Here is a 16414-nt window from a genome sequence, read left to right as displayed (position 1 = left end):
ACTATTTGTTTATTGTCAAACTTTTCTTGTTGCTTAAAGTCTGTGGTCAAATTGAGAAGAGATTAAATATTGTTTGTCTTTATGAATATTTGTCTTAATTGAAGAATTAGCGAAATCTGGGATTATAGAAGTATAAAATAGTCTTTGACAATAGAATCATAATAGTGTAAAACTTATAATTTCAATTAATTATAGTCGAATTTCGACTACCGGTGGACCATTAGTCATCATAAAAATAAGTTAACGACTAGAATTAGTAGCAAATCTTAACAATTTTTTCCCTTGTGATTCTGATTAGGATACAAGATCAGATTAATAAAGTATTGTATTGCTATCAGTCATTGGTAGGTACGTGTGAAAATTTTCAAACCAATCGAACGTTTTGAAGTCGTTGAAAATTATATTGCTAACTACTCTACTAAGTACTTGGTATTATTAGTCATAATCTACTCCGAGTGCTCGCCTGGAAATGTTGCGATGTTGTCGTCTACAAGACCAGCGACAGGGGACAGTGGATCTCGTTTGTAGACCGACAGGTTTTTAATATAAATGATGGGACGTGAAAAGAATTGCGTTGTCTCTTGTATTGACGCTTCAAAGACAAACAATCGGAACACCATGTAGGCCAGGATTCGTGACTCTCTATAGTCAACGCGGGCCTTTACCTTAGATAAGCGCTACAAAGCTGCATTCTCAGGTTTTTTCCCTACCTATGCTGATAGCCTTGAGAGGCTATTTCAGCTTCACCTTGACGTGTAGGTGTGTTGCTAACACTGGCCCTAGCGATGAGTCGCAGAATCTAACACCGGATCGGAAACGCGACCCACTCAGAAGATCCGGCGAGAAGCTCAGTGGGCTGATTCTCCGTAATCTAACTTCAATGCTTGACTGTTTATATTACAGGAACTAGTGTTTCCCGTCTGACGATACGCAGAGTGACGGTCGGAGATAGCGGAGTGTACGTGTGCCACGCCGACAACTTGTACAGCTCGCACGAATCTAGCGTCCAGGTCACTGTTAAAGGTGGGTAGAAATAGGGACCGGACGATTTTGGCAATAATAGTCTTTATGGCTATTAAGATAACTAATAAATTCCTTTTATTTTATTTTATTGCTTAGATGGGTGGACGAGCTCACAGCCCACCTGGTGTTAAGTGGTTACTGGAGCCCATGGACAATCTACAACGTAAATGCGCCACCCACCTTGAGATATAAGTTCTAAGATCTCAAGTATAGTTACAACCCCACCCCACCCTTCAAACCGAAACGCATTACTACTTCACGGCAGAAATAGGCAGGATGATGGTACTTACCCGCGCGGACTCACAAGAGGTCCTACCACCAGTAAGCAACTCCTTCCTTAAAACGATTTATCAAACTGCACAGATTTTTTAACAACGACCTGTACGTTTTTAATTGATGGAATTTAGAATCGCTGTTCTAACACACCTGAAAGGGGAATGCCCACTATCCATTGTATGCTGGGCCCAAAAATGGACAGCAAATATTACTATAAAACTGGACTGTTTCAAATTCTTAAATGTATTGGATATCTAAAAAATATATTGAAATTGACGCCACTATTATAAAAATAAAAACTCGTTTTGAGGTTAATTTTCTACATAAATAAGTAAAAAGTTATTGATCGGTTTCAAGTGCTCCTAATTTACTAGCAACCGGTATGATTAAAATATTAAAGTTACAATATAATATTAAAGTTACTGGTAATAGGGAGTCTTGTGAGTCCGCACGGGTAGGTACCACCATCCTGCCTATTTCTGCCGTGAAGCTGAAAACAGCTTCCGGTTTGAAAACCGTTGTACCGTAAAAACTGAGAGTTAGAACTCGTGTCCCAAGGTGGGTGGCGGCATTGACATCATTGATGTCTATGGACTTCGATGACCACTTAACACCAGGGGGGCCGTGAGCTCGTACACCCATCTTAATAAAAAATAATATAGTAATTAATCTCAACGCATTGATAACACGTGAATATACAATTTTTCTTGTAATTAAAAAGTTTGTTTTCATCGAATCATAAAACAATTTTAGGAACGGTAAGTTTCTTAAAAGCAAAGAGCAAAGTTCATCTCAAACGGATAACGTCGTACAAACTCAATTAGGACGTATCATCGAATGAATAAAAAACGTGAAGCAACTCTTTTTAATTTTCAGCTCTGACGACACCAGCAAAGTGTACTGACAATCCATTCTTCGCTGACTGCAGTCTCATAGTTCGCAGCAAGTTCTGCAAACATCATTATTACTCTAAGTAAGTTTTATATTTGTTGCATACGATGTATGTCGTGTCTAACGTGCTATTGATGCCCATAACCTAACAGAAGATTTAACCCATAGACACAGCCCACTGAGTTTCTCGCCGGATCTTCTGTGGGTCGCGTTTCCGATCCGGTGGTAGATTCTGCGAAGCACGGCTCTCGCTAAGGCCAGTGTTAGCAACAATCCGGTTTGAGCCCCGCGAGCTCACCTACTTGTTAAGGCGAAGCAGAAATAGCCTCTCAAGGCATCAGCATCGGTAGGAAAAAAAAGGCATCAGCAGCGGTAGGAAAAAAAGCAAAAAGCAGAAGAAGTCCTACTAAATAAAATTTAATCATTTTCAAGTTTCTGCTGCAAGTCTTGTCTGGAGGCTGGTCAACTGAGTCCCGAAGAGGTGGAAATGCAAAACGACGCGGCCTTCACCAGAAGAAAGTAGTTTTTAGGACTATTATTATCATCCCTAGTTAGTGTCAATAAACAACCATCGGTCACAATAATATTATTTTCGTATTGATTATTTTTCTCAATATAGTTAAATCATCGCCACGACCGATGGCTTCACTTCGACGGAACAATCTTGTTATTTAGTGCCATAAATTGTGTTATTTTAAAAGAATTATACATTAGACTAAGCTATGAATAACATCACATGTCAACCGTGTGCACTATTTTTAAAACAGGTACTTACACTATAGATTTTAAAAAAAACCTGTAAATATTTGATTCGCAATAATCCATCTGCTTGTCTAAATTTACAACAGTTTTTATGAATGTTCGAGCCGAAAATCCATTTGGAATTAATTCATTTAACGAATAGACAATAAATTATTTATGATTTAGTTTGTCCAGTGTAGATTTTGTATTCTCAGTCTGTAGTTTGTCTACTAATTTAAATAGGTATCGCTAGATTCGTCGTCAGTGTTTTCTTTGTAATAATTAAACAATGTAAATAAATTGAATAAAATAAACACACACAAGCAATAAGCTTTTTTTTATTTGTCATTTCCGTTGTTTAACTGTCTCAGGACATTTTGGGATCTATTAGGAACATATTTATATTTGATTAAAATTTGTACGGCCTTATTGTGGCTTCAATGGCTTTAATCTTATATCCTCTCAGTGTTACGGGGATACCTCGAGCAAATTAAAACTGAACTTTTAAGGGTCACTTCACACAAACCGGGTCGTATACGTTTGGAATTGGCTGGAGAGCCGCCAACTATTTCACATAGACCGTCTGGAAGAAATATTAAGAAATAATATTATCTATGGATCTGAAAGCGGATGCAGCGCTCGGAGCCGGTAGTCTCCTCTTATCATTTCACACGCAGCGCGTTCAAGCATTCTTAATGACACAAAAAGTGCACATGCAAAAATAAACTGTACTACTGTACGGGCCAGCGCGCACATCGTATTGCATACCGATGCATTTTATATCAGTCATTCATTTTCCAGTAAGTTCGTGTACCGCCATCAGCATGGCGTTGTGTACTCACATAATGTCATTTTTTCTCCAACCTACGCCGAAAGTTCGGTTTTCCTCCCGCTGTGCAGGGAAGAAAGTCTAACTTTTCCTCCCTAGGTACTGACAAGTGCGCATGCGCGTTAGTGTCTACGTCTGCTCTCACGCACCTAAAATTCTCCGCCATCGTTGTGCTGGGGTAATTTGTAATATTGTGTTTAGTGTAAAAGTGAAATAAACAAAAGGCCATAAAATTTAATAGTGAAGTATTAAACAAAGATGAGTTCATTAGACAGTTCTTATTCAATTAGTAATAGTTTATTTAAAAATTAAAAAACAGTCAAATTATTTTTTTATGAGTATGTAATGTATGTACGAGTAATGTAAATATAAACAGTCACTAATCAGTGTAAGCATATCAATAAACAATTACTCAATATTGGAGTTGCTATCATTATCACAACAGAGGGTCATGTGGACAAACCGTACAACTACAATCACTCAAAACTGTTTTCAACGTGATAAAAATTCGCTCTCCTCTCCGAGCCGGTCTGTGTGAACGGACCCTAAGGCTTACTCCGTGAGGTTACGGGAAAATTAATAAATAAAAAAAATATTTGTACTGCGATAACATATTTTTTATTTACACACCGAAATTCACAGTCAAATATAACAAGTTCGTGTTCAACTTACCTGACAATGAAATTACAACGAGACAGGTTATATATAATACATTCTAATGTTTATAATACACGTAACATAATTTCGTCGAGGGCCCAGGAGCGTCGTGTGCACGCAGCACGCGTACGTAATTACATAAAACACAGCCTACACCGTGTTACGAAGACATAATTTAGATGATTCACTGAATAAGTAAACAGTCTTGTTTTAAAATAATACTCAGTAAGATAAATACATACGTCATTTTTATTATAAAATTACCACGAGCTTAAATAACGTTCGTTTTGAGCTAGTTAACAAGTTTTCCCAAATTAATTTCACGTTTCAATAACATAACACTGTTACTGTCTAAATGATAAATAAAATTATTGTCCCCTAAATAAAATGACTGAGTCGGCTAGGCCTATACAATTTTTATACCCGAGTGTTAAAATTTTATTCATTCATATTACATTTTATCAAACTAGTCGTACGTATCATTCCGCCTTTGCCTACTCTTTGAGAGCGCGTTAAATTATTTATTTATATGTACTTAAATACAAAAAATAAAACGTTATTATATACATCAAATTATATTTTAATATACAAGTTTCTGTTCGCGAGGCGTTCGTTCGGTCGTCCCGACACGCGACAATGTACACACACACACGTCCCATTCTAGTGAACATCTCGCACTGCGACACAGCAAGGCGCTCTATCTGTATATACCCGCGATTAGCCCGTACATATTTCGAGTGATCGGTACCTGAAGACTCCCCTATAGAGTACCGAACATTACATCTAACACGAATACACCAATACTTTACGTAAATATGAATTCACTAACTTGTGCTAAGTTAATTACATAATATATCGGCAGACTTCTTAATTGAACTATTTTACAATTTATCGACACTACACACACACACGGTAAACACATCGGGACACGGGGTACATTCACGAACCGAACAAAGATCTCACTAATCCTAAACACTTATGTAAAACGTTTACTACAAAATGAAAACATTCATTACGAACAATAAACTCGCTACAAAGATATGAACGGTACTAGTGTACTGAATACGGGTGCGGCCGCGACGGTGGCGCCATGGCGGCGGGCGACTCGCGGGAAGCTGTCGGTGCGGCGCTGCGCTCGCAAACGCAGGCTCGACTAAGAGATCGATTCCTTTCCGCCCACCCCGCGCGGTGTCGAGGCGCAGGCCGGTGGAGGGGCCAGCGCTCAGTCGAGGAAGGAAGCGACGATCTTCTCCATGTCGTGATCGATCTCGTCGTCGGAAGGCGGCGCGGGGCGGGGTTCTGGCGCGGCGGGCGGGGGCGCGGGGCGGGGCGGCGCAGCGGGCAGCTGGAACGGCTCGTCCAGCTCCTCGAGGCCGGCCGGCACCGGTAGCTTCGCCAGCTCCTCTTGCAGCTTAACGTAGTGACGCTGAAATGGTACCAAGCGTGCTATCAATTACATGTTAATTAGTGGTTGAGTAACCGACCCAGACTATCAATATTCGTAATTCAATTTAATGTTAGCTACGGCACCTCTAATTATATAAATTTTATCAAATTTTGCGTTTCCATTCTGTTCTCTTTTTTTCGTTATTCCTGTTTATATTTCTATATCCGACTCAAAAGATCGAGACAAGGATAAGAGCCCCCTCTTATCAAGGAAGAACAATACCTTCTTTGTTGTAGGGTTAGCTTTAATGAGATTCAGTAAAAATACAATATATCATTATTTCTATTACCTTGAGCCCCATGAGGTTCAGTTGTATGCTCCTCTGCGTGCGCTCGTCTCCGCCCTGTCCCTCTAGCTCAGTTATCCAATTCGCCACAGTTTGCATTATCTCATTTCGTTTTATCCAAAAATGAGTCTGAATCACCTGTAACACAACAAATTATACATCAAAATTGCTCAAAAATAACGGAGACTGTTATTTTCGCAAAGTAACTACCAAACACTCTATACTGGTATAATTCTTATTAATTTATCTTTTTACATAATCAGCAACTTTAGGAAATGAGTTAGCAATAAAGTATTATTAGAAATAATAAAAGGTGTGTGTGTGTGTCACACATGGTAGAAGTGAAATTTATAAATAAGATATAGATATACTGACTATTCCACTACACAGGAGCATACATATGGACAATGTTTAGTAGACGATAGTAGGGATGCTACGAAGAGTCGTACAAAGAGGAGACCGAGAACGTCTAATGTGTTCTATCTCATTCTCTCGCCGGCTGAATCCTATACATTTTAGTGTTTGTGTCTCTATGGACTTATTTTTTCGTTTCATCGAGTTTGAAATCACAACGATTCTAAGGAAGTTTCACTTCAATAAAACAATCTGACGCAATAACGAATAGTGGACAATAATAAATAAGGACCTCTTTAAAGCAAGGTTCCGGGTTCCGTAGATGTTCGAGCATGGCCCACCGCACGCAGGCCTGGTATATGTTGGAGTTGTACTCGAGGGAGGCGGTGCTGCCCACGCGCGTGCCCCGGCTGCGCTCGTATCCCGGCTCGTTGAAGTACGGCTCCGGGACCAGGATCAGTGATTGGATCGACACTAATACCTGATGATATCGATAATATAAATTTTGGTGTGAAATTGTTATAATACAAACGAAAGTAGTTCAGCATAAAACAATAGAGAGAGATTCTGTTGAGAAATTATACTAATATGGTAAAATTTATTTATGTGCAAGGGCAACATCGTAAATCGATGAGTTGGCAACAGTCAAAGGTCAATACAAAAATAATTATGCCCGATAAATATATTTAAAAAAAAAAACATAATAATTTAATTTTACTGTGGTATATATAGGCATCAATGTCGCTATCCACTGCGCGGAGTACAGAAAGGAATGGAGGAACATAGTCCTAACAAAAGTGCACAGACAGATATATAGGTTATGCAAATTACTAAGATGATTGACATTATCATAAACATTAGTGTCAAACATTTATGCTTGCAATGATCTGAATTGGTTAGGCATGGATGTATAATTTTATCAAACAACATGTAATTGCGAGTGTGTTATTGAACTACAATATTACAACAAAACTTCATTACCTGTAAGAAGCTTGACGTGTGAGCATTCCACTTCTCTTCAGGTCTGCCGTGCCAGGTGTTGAGTACGGAGAGGCAGACCTTGCCGTCGTTGTAGAGGTTAGGGTTAAATCTGACCGAGTGGCGACCCGTCGTCTCCAGGTTTATGAGCATCGGTACCGATGGGTACTCGGCAGGGAAGTACACGTCCAAGATAAAGCAGCCGTTCGCATACGGCGTATCCGATGGGCCGGTTATCAAAACCTAAAAGTGAAATTAGCATCAGTTAGATCTACGAGGGAAAATAAAGGTTCTGTCTGGTAGGTTTGGAAGGTAGACTGCTACGATAAAGCCAACCATTAATTTGGAAGATACACAATTTCTATTGCTCAATAAGGTGCTTGATGGGCACGCGGGCACAGTATGTTTGAGGGATTACTGGTAGCCCGGAGGTCATTCTAGTGTCACCAGGACAGTTGGGCTAGCAAGGGCTTAGCCGGGAGTGGTGGGATTTGCTAACAGCTACCCGAGCGGCTCCAAAGGGAATTTATCAACTCAAGAGTAGCTGCTTTGCGAATGAATCTATTATTGGAATGGAATCGCGACCCGCTGAGAGGATCCGGCAAGAAACTCAACGGGCTGATCTTTAGGCTAAGTTGCACGTCGAACTCTTTGCAGACTTGTCCCTAAGCCTGCTCCTAGTGTTAGAGCTAACGGGGTTATTGGATCTGTAAGGACGCGTCGACTGTGACTGGCTCCTGCGTGATCAGGACTGAGCTCTAGTGACGGTACAGCAACAGTAGAGATGAGGGCGCGCACCTTCATGACGTCGAGCCTGACGGCGTCGTACCGCACGAAGACGGAGGAGGAGTAGGAGAGCGGCAGGCTGGTGGCGAGCGTGGCGGCCTCCTGCGCCAGCCGCTTGACGCGCGCGGGGTGCGAGCGCTCGCCGGCCGCGCGCACCGTGCCCTCGAAGTGGTACGGCACGGTGAACTTGAACCCGGCCTCCGGGCACTCGGCTATCATCTCGTACGTATCTGCGGAACGCAAAAGGTTACTCATTTCAGAAACCAGAGAGCACTCTATAGCTAATATTGACGTAAACCTCCACGGAGTGTGTCATCTCAGAGCATCCCAACCATAATACCATTATTTCTTTAATTAATATTACTCTCTGAATTTAGTGACTAAAATCATAAAGTCTCTTGTACTGAACAGTGACTTTAATTAAATGTGATAAAGAAATGTGTTAACTCAAAAATAAGTAAAAATATCTTGTTAGCACTCCAGTGATATCAGTTGCAGTTTTACTTGGATAAAACTACTACTTTACGAGTTGAAACAAAGCAAAATTTTCTAGTAAAATTCATAGGACGTACCGAATTGCATAGTCCTCATGAGCTGGATGTACCGAGCCTCGCGTGAGGCCGGCGGCGCGTTGGGAGTGCCGCGCGCCTCCTCCCAGCCGGTCACGTTGCCGCTGCACATCATCGCTGACGTGGCCTGTCAACGACGATTTCGATTATTATTATTATTATTATTTTATTGCTTAAATGTGTGGATGAACTCACAGCCCACCTGGTGTTAAGGGATTACAGGAACCCATAGACATCTACAACGTAAATGCCGCCACCCACCTTGAGATATAAGTTCTAAGGTCTCAAAACCGAAACGCATTACTGCTTCACGGCAGAAATAGGCAGGGCGGTGGTACCTACCGGTGCAGACTCACAAGAGATCCTACCACAAGTAAAATCATTCACAGATTCTGCATTACCTTTGAATATTAAAGAAACCAACCTGTATGTCGGCAATTAGTGAAGCTAATCCCTCGTCCTCTTCTGATAATTCGGAATTTGTGGCTGGACAGAAACGTTGGCTGTAGGTCATCTTGCCAAATATTGTCTTCTTACTCATTCTAAAACAATTAAATGTTATATGTCAGACATCATTTATAAAATTACTTTTGTTAACTAACTTACAAATCATTTTTTATCAGACAGATTTTATAACTGCTCTTAATTTAATGATATAGGGTATTTAAAATGTATTAAAATTATGGTTCACATTCAAGTGATCCTAGGAGATTTTACGCATTAAATATAATATGAATTTTATTTAGAGTTATGACGAAAATATTTAAAATACATGTATTTGAAATTTTATACAAAACAGATTTATACTATCTAGTTGCATATAATCAAGCGTTTTAGAAACCGTTGGTATTGTCACAATATGGTAAGCAGACTAACTACTCACAATGTTATTCATATCAAAAAATGTGCGTTTTCTGATTTAAATCTTTACTTAAGTCGATTCCAAAAAATTGTAGGATGTCATATACGTAAACAAAACAAATGTAAGTTTTTTTTATTAAAGCAGGTAAAATACAGTGAATGGATTCCCTATATAGAGTACTGGTATTCACTGGTATCTTATGAAATATAGCATGTTAGCATTTTCCTGTGAAAATCAATGTCCCTATTACTATTATTTTTATATCTAAGATGGGTGAACGAGTTCACAGACCACTTGGTGTTAAGTGGTTAGTGGAGCCCATAGACATCTACAACGTAAATACTGCCGCCACCTTGAGATATGAGTTCTAAGGTCGGCAGAAATAGGCAGGGCAGTGGTACCTACCCGCGCGGACTCACAAGAGGTCCTACCACCAGTGAAGTAATATTGAGAGAAGAATGCGACTGACTTGAGTTTAGTGGCGTAGGAGTTGGTGGTGCGGCTCATCTGGGCGAGCAGGCGCGGCAGCGGACGCAGCGGGGCGGCGAGGCGCGCGCTCCGCAGCGACGCCAGCCCGCGCGCGCACCGCAGCACGCACACGTACAGCGGGATGTGCCGCGACATGTCCAGCACTGCGCACACCCACCGCATACAGTTACAATGTTCCAAATTGCAGCAGCCAATAAAATGTACAATAATCAAATCATTTTAAATCACTTAAATAAAATCTAATTGATCTAATATTTGTTCAAATAATTTTAAACTTGACTTAATGTAGCAGATTACTGTGTAATAGCGATAAGTTAGTTTATTGTTTATTTGGCCACAAATCTCTATATATAAAAATGAATTGCTGTTCGTTAGTCTCGCTAAAACTCCAGAACGGCTGGACCGATTTGGCTTTTGGTCTTGAATGATTTGTGGAAGTCCAGAGAAGGTTTAAAAGGTAAATAAATATGAAAATGCTCGAAATTAAATAAAAATAATAATTTTGTTTTTCCTTTGATGTGTCCCCCGTCGGACGGATTCCTTTTGTTTGTTTAAAGTTTATTTTAAACAAAAGTTTAGGTCTCTTATTTATCGATTGAGGCACTACGAAGTCTGCCGGGTCAGCTAGTGATATATAAAAAGAATGTTGTCTTCAATCAAGTTAACAAAACTTTGAGTAGAATTATACAAAATAAGAGCTAGTCGGTTTTAATTTCTTATACAGTTCTCAGTGAACGCACTGAGATTTCATACGAGTACTATTTAATAACGAAATTGTTACATTATTCCATTGATTATATGTTCTACTGAAAATTAAAAAGAAATTATTATTTTTTGTTTTCGTAATTGTTTTTTTTTTTGCTTTGAATGCCGAACTTTATTTGGTGATAGACAGCTAATGTATATTGAGTAAGTTTAAATTTTTATTATAATGGAGGCCATACACGCTAGAGCTGTGGCAGGTAACCTAGCTGGACACTACACACGCTCAGTTGTGCTCGCGTGCAAATATAACCGAGAGGCATAAAATATCAATTTTGATATTAGCTCAGTTGCATGTACATGCACCGATAACTGTACAGCTTAATCAAATTCACGCTAGGGCATGCCTGTCGGTTATGCATGCACCGCTAAGCCCATCACAAAATCTAGTGTGTATGGCCTCCATAACGTCTGATTTTAGTAACTGACCTGAATCATTCCTAAGATACGAACAGATGGCAGGTACTAGGGAGCTGTTGGCTATGAGATCAATAAACTCTGAAGGCAGGTCTGAGCAATCCTCGCTGGGGGCCTCAGTAGAGTTCGCTTCACTCTCGGTATCCGGTGAGGACTCCTGACCTTCTTCGGGGGGCCACTTTTCACATGGATTTATGTACGACGCTAATACCTGACCATAAAGAGAATTAGCTCTTTTTTAGACATTCAATAATCATGTATTTTTGTAGCTTATGTTTCTTACACTAATAATCAAATCACCAAGCTTTTAGTTTATTGTTGTTGAAGTTGGTCAGTAAACAATGCATTTATATTTGTCGTAAGTTAAAAACTTTGATTTGTACCTAGTCAGGTCATAAATTCTGTCACATGATTAATGTAAAATAATTGAACTAAGTTTATTCATTATGTAACCATTCATATACCAAAATGAACTTAACAAAACATAGATTCTTATGACATAAAGTTTATTCAAAATGACCTCCGTCATTTTGAATACAGGCCTTCAATCTGCGCGGCCAGTCGTCTATCGCACCACGAACCAGGTCCATGTCAATATCGGCGGCTGCCTTAATCAAGGATGTCTTGAGTGACTCCAAATTGGGATGAGGCTTTGAACACGCCTTTTCCTCCAAGTATTGCCATATCTTGTAATCCAACGGATTCATATCTGGACTGGAGGAGGGCCAGTCTTCGTGCCGGATGAAGTCGATTTCACGCGCCGGCAGCCAGTCCTGTGTGCTCTTCGCTCTATGAGCTGGCGCCGAATCTTGTTGGAATACCCAGTGCCTGTTATTGAACATGGTATGAGAAACAGGTTCCACGAGGTTCATCAGGACTGTATTTTGATACACAACTGCATTCGTTTTTACACCTTTCTCACAAAAATGTACCTCTGTTAAGCCCCAATAAGAAACTCCCAACCATACCATGAGCGAGGATGGAAAATGACCTCGTTGGACACGCGGAATACGGTTGCTCGCTTCTTCATTACTGTGTGCGTACACCTTATCATTTTATTTGTGGTAGCTCTCTTCTACGGTAAAAATTTTTTCATCCGAAAAAAAAATTCCCGATTTTTTTTTCCCGCGTACCGCTTCAACAAAGCGCGGCATCTCTCAAACGATGTCCTGTTTTTCTTCGATATGCCCGAAGCCCTAAATCTTCATTTAACACCCTTTTCACCGTGGTTCTGCTTAACCCCATCTAAAGGGCCAACAGTTTCTGCTTACGTTTGGGATTTCTTTGAATTCGCGCCTTCACAGCTTTTATCACTGCTGGAGTCCTAACAGACCGAGGGCGACCACTTCTTGACCTGTCATCTACACTAGGGTCTTCATTGTATCATTTGATGGTACGATAAACGAATCTTTTGGTTATATTCAAATTTTTCAGTATGTTAAAAATTTGAATTGGCGCGTAACCGCAACGATGCAACGCAATAACTGCAACACGGTCTTCTTTAAGCGTCCACTCCATATTTAAAAATGAGTAAAATTCTAAAAGTATACATTTTTATTTTCATGAACAATTCGAAATTCGAATTCAATAAACTTTTTTGTGGCCAGCATTCTAAAAGAAAAGTTTTTACTGTGTGACAATACTCATGACCTGACTAGGTATATACAGTATTTTGGAAAGGTATATTTCATATATTTTGTCTATTTATGGATTTTTATTTTTAACACAGATTATTGGGTGACCAGCATGTACATTAATATTAATTTTGTGGTTACTCTGATACCTACGCCATCATCGCAATCCATACTTATCCAGTGGTGGCGTTTCTGAATTTGCGCCACTAAACTAATGCCAATTTCAAAGAAATTTTATTTCAGTTATAAATTTAAAATTCCAAACGAGTTGTACTACTGTTCTTCGAGGTTCTTTATCAGTATAAAATCTTCGTTATCATTACCAAGAAACGCTCACTGGATTAACTTCTCACAGTGTTCGTTCGGGTAGCAAGCACACCTTGAAAAGGTCTAACAAATTTCTTCACATTCTTATACATAATTTTTTATTTGGTTACTTTTTTTTGAGATATCTGTTCCTAATTATGCTACGATATGATTACGTAATAAATATTTTTATTCCATAGATGTGTGGACGAGCTCACAGCCCACCTGGTGTTAAGTGGTTACCGGGGGCCATAGAAATCTACAACGCAAATGCCGCCACCCACCTTGAGATATGAGCTCTAAGGTCTCAGTATAGTTACAACGGCTGCCCCACCTTTCAAGCCGAAACGCATTATTGCTTCACGGCAGAAATAGGCAGGGTGGTGGTGGTACCTACCCGTGCGGACTCACAGGAGGTCCTACCACCAGTAAAAATAATAGGAGTAATGTTGTGACGGTAAAGATAACTAGAATGGAATGAAGAGGCTGGAACACAAACTTGTAGGAGCGCCGTAACGTGCTCCTCCTCGGTGCGTTGCCGCATGAGCGCCTGCTCCACGTTCCAGGACTGCTGCGTGGAGCCGGTGCCGAAGCCGGTACCCTTCGCCCAGTATAGTTGGTTCTTCTCTTCAGTTTTACCCGTCGACCCGTTCGACGCTTGGCTGTTCTGTTTGTGAGGTTTATAATTAGCATGTTGTGGTCGGCTAGATCGACTGGTACTGTATCGAGCGCTCAAACAAAACAATGCCCGATATATTGTCAGAGTTAGATGAATCAGCCCATTACTATTAGAAACGATATTATATTGGTCGCAGATCCTAATCAACGAAACTTAGGCATTTGCTTGGATTTTTGAAGTGAAGCTTTTAATGCGACTTCTAACAAGGTTGCGACGTTTAACGCTACCATAGAATAGAAAGAGACAGAGCGAGAGTGAACGCGTGGCACTCGAGCGTACGCGCGTAGTATACCGGTTACAGGTCGGCGCGAGCGTTAGCAACGAGTAGCGTGCAATATTTTAATGAAGTATTTAAAATATATATATTTCTTTTTCTGTCTCAAATTTAAAATATATATAATATAAATGTTGAAGATATCGCATCTCTTATACACGGCATTTCTTATTACAAGAGCAGCAATCTGATTTAAGGATGAAAAATTAAGAAAGCCACAACACATCGAAAAGTTTCAGTTCATACGCGTGTACCGTTTCTTTTTTTTTCGAAAAACCTTTCTCCATTCTTAATTTTAACAAGCGTTAAAATTAAGAAATCTTTAAATTTAAAAGATGTCATAAGCGTTAAAATCTTAAGAAATAATTTTAGTTTTGAGCAACTGTCGACAGAATTTCGAGGATGCACAGTGTACTAACGTCGTTGGACGAGGCGTGATGGTGGTGAGTAAACACAGCGAGACAGGCGAGCAGCAGGCGCGGCGCCCCGAGTGCCATCAGATCACGCCGTAGTTGCGCGCCCTCCGGCGTGCCGCGCGGAGCCCTCTCCAGCAGCCGGGACACCACCACCAGCGGCAGCGTGCCCAGCGACCAGCCTGCGCCGCCACTGCCCCCGCCGCCGCTCACCGCTATGCTACCTGTGTCGTTCCGAACTACGTTAACTGGGCGCCATCATGTAATGGAAGCATTAAACTGACCATGATGTTTGAATTCGATTAAATCGAATTTTTACAAATGTATGTCGAAGAATGATTCACTATATCAGATAATTGTGGCACATGAAGTTGAAAAAAATACCTTTGTCATAAAAAAATATGCAGTTATAAATTTATCAATTCACGTTATTGAGTTAACATTAAAATTTTTATTATTTCGTTATTAAAACTGAATTGACCAATAATAAAATGAGAACCGTCGAAAGATATCCGAATAAACTGTGGTCTCGACTAAAATTAAAACTAAAAGGACAATGCCCAAAAGTGGGCCAACTTTATGTCAAAACTATTTTTACTTGAAAAACTATGCCTTATTTTTTCGCGTTGTTTAGTTTATGTATCAACATTTCTTTCAACCTGGCATTGTTTTACAAAAAAAATATATTACTTATTTGATAACATCCCAAAACTGAGTGCCATAAGTTTTTAAATTCGCCAATAGGCAAAGGGCTTAGCCCATACAGCCTTATAGTAAAACTATATGCTGCCAAACGAAAGAGTTGTCTGTGACTTTTGAACAACAAATTTAAAAAAAATAGCTAATTGTTTTCACAGACTTTTTAGTTTATTTTTGTTCAATTCAATATTTATATATTGTAATAATAATTATTACTTAAAACCATGAATTATTTAATATTTTTAGATATTAATGATTCTATTAGAAAAAATCTTAATGGCCTACCATTACTCTATTCTTATTATAATATATGATCAGAGAGTTTTGGCAACAACCCGAGTGAAGCGTCACTTGAAGTTTTATTTTAATGTTTTTTTAATAGTTTATTGTGATGTATAATACATAAATTGGGTGTTGTTTTGTGTATTCACGATTATTGAGGCACTGAAATAACACTGTGGCTAACATAGCAATGACTGTTTTTTTTATCAAGATAAAAGGTCTGCGGAAATTCACGCTCACTCAATGTGATATTATTCATCGAGTTGACATACAAACTCCCAAAAAGCAATAAAAACGACAGACTAGGCTGTATAGGCTACGCTCTTTGCCTGCTTATTGGCGACTTTAAAAACAACAACAATATCGTTGCCGGCTTCCGGATTTTCATTTCATTTTATTATTAATATGAGGATATAATAATAATAAAATGTACCTAAGGGCTTATTTCTAGCAACATTAACCACAATTAACTTATTTAATACTGTAAATAATGATGAGAGCGAATATTGATTTCGAAGAAAACAATTAACACCTTAATTTTAGCTGCAGAAAAAAAAAGATTTCTCTTAAACCTGCGTGAGAATATAAAAATCGTTTTCTGAATATGAAACTATATTTCTTTGTCTATCAAATTAAGTTAAAACCATCATCACCCGACAACTTTTTTTAGGGGCCCAAACGCCCATAGAAAATGGGCATTGCCCTTTATCAATGAATTCTCTAAAACTCAAATTAGATTTTGGAATGTTTTGAATTCGGC

At 39.4% G+C, this 16414-nt stretch overlaps 2 protein-coding genes across 12 annotated transcripts in view; one reads left to right on the top strand and one right to left on the bottom strand.

Annotated features, from left to right (window-relative positions):
• Window positions 1-3261, top strand: part of Ppn (proteoglycan-like sulfated glycoprotein papilin) — a 137715-nt gene extending 134454 nt beyond the window's left edge. For all 7 annotated transcript variants that reach the window (XM_089738529.1, XM_089738528.1, XM_089738525.1 and 4 more), the window contains 3 exons: window positions 904-1023; window positions 2176-2272; window positions 2623-3261. In XM_089738529.1, the coding sequence (XP_089594655.1) occupies window positions 904-1023; window positions 2176-2272; window positions 2623-2713 (308 nt within the window). In that variant the 3' untranslated portion in view covers window positions 2714-3261. The remainder of the gene's footprint in view (window positions 1-903; window positions 1024-2175; window positions 2273-2622) is intronic.
• A 1094-nt stretch (window positions 3262-4355) lies between these two features.
• The window catches only part of Bruce (BIR repeat containing ubiquitin-conjugating enzyme), a 47024-nt gene continuing 34965 nt past the window's right edge, over window positions 4356-16414 (bottom strand). For all 5 annotated transcript variants that reach the window (XM_089738517.1, XM_089738519.1, XM_089738520.1 and 2 more), the window contains 11 exons: window positions 14680-14897; window positions 13807-13974; window positions 11380-11578; window positions 10169-10331; window positions 9262-9379; window positions 8841-8964; window positions 8281-8498; window positions 7486-7725; window positions 6797-6985; window positions 6154-6288; window positions 4356-5843 (listed from right to left, as the gene is read on the bottom strand). In XM_089738517.1, coding sequence (XP_089594643.1) covers window positions 5640-5843; window positions 6154-6288; window positions 6797-6985; window positions 7486-7725; window positions 8281-8498; window positions 8841-8964; window positions 9262-9379; window positions 10169-10331; window positions 11380-11578; window positions 13807-13974; window positions 14680-14897 — 1976 coding nt within the window. In that variant the 3' untranslated portion in view covers window positions 4356-5639. The remainder of the gene's footprint in view (window positions 5844-6153; window positions 6289-6796; window positions 6986-7485; window positions 7726-8280; window positions 8499-8840; window positions 8965-9261; window positions 9380-10168; window positions 10332-11379; window positions 11579-13806; window positions 13975-14679; window positions 14898-16414) is intronic.

The sequence above is a fragment of the Bombyx mandarina genome, chromosome 25 (assembly GCF_030267445.1).
Source record: "Bombyx mandarina strain Sakado chromosome 25, ASM3026744v2".
Lineage (NCBI taxonomy): Eukaryota > Metazoa > Arthropoda > Insecta > Lepidoptera > Bombycidae > Bombyx > Bombyx mandarina.
The sequence above is the reverse complement of the archived record's forward strand: the minus strand, read 5'-3'. Positions and strand labels throughout refer to the sequence as shown.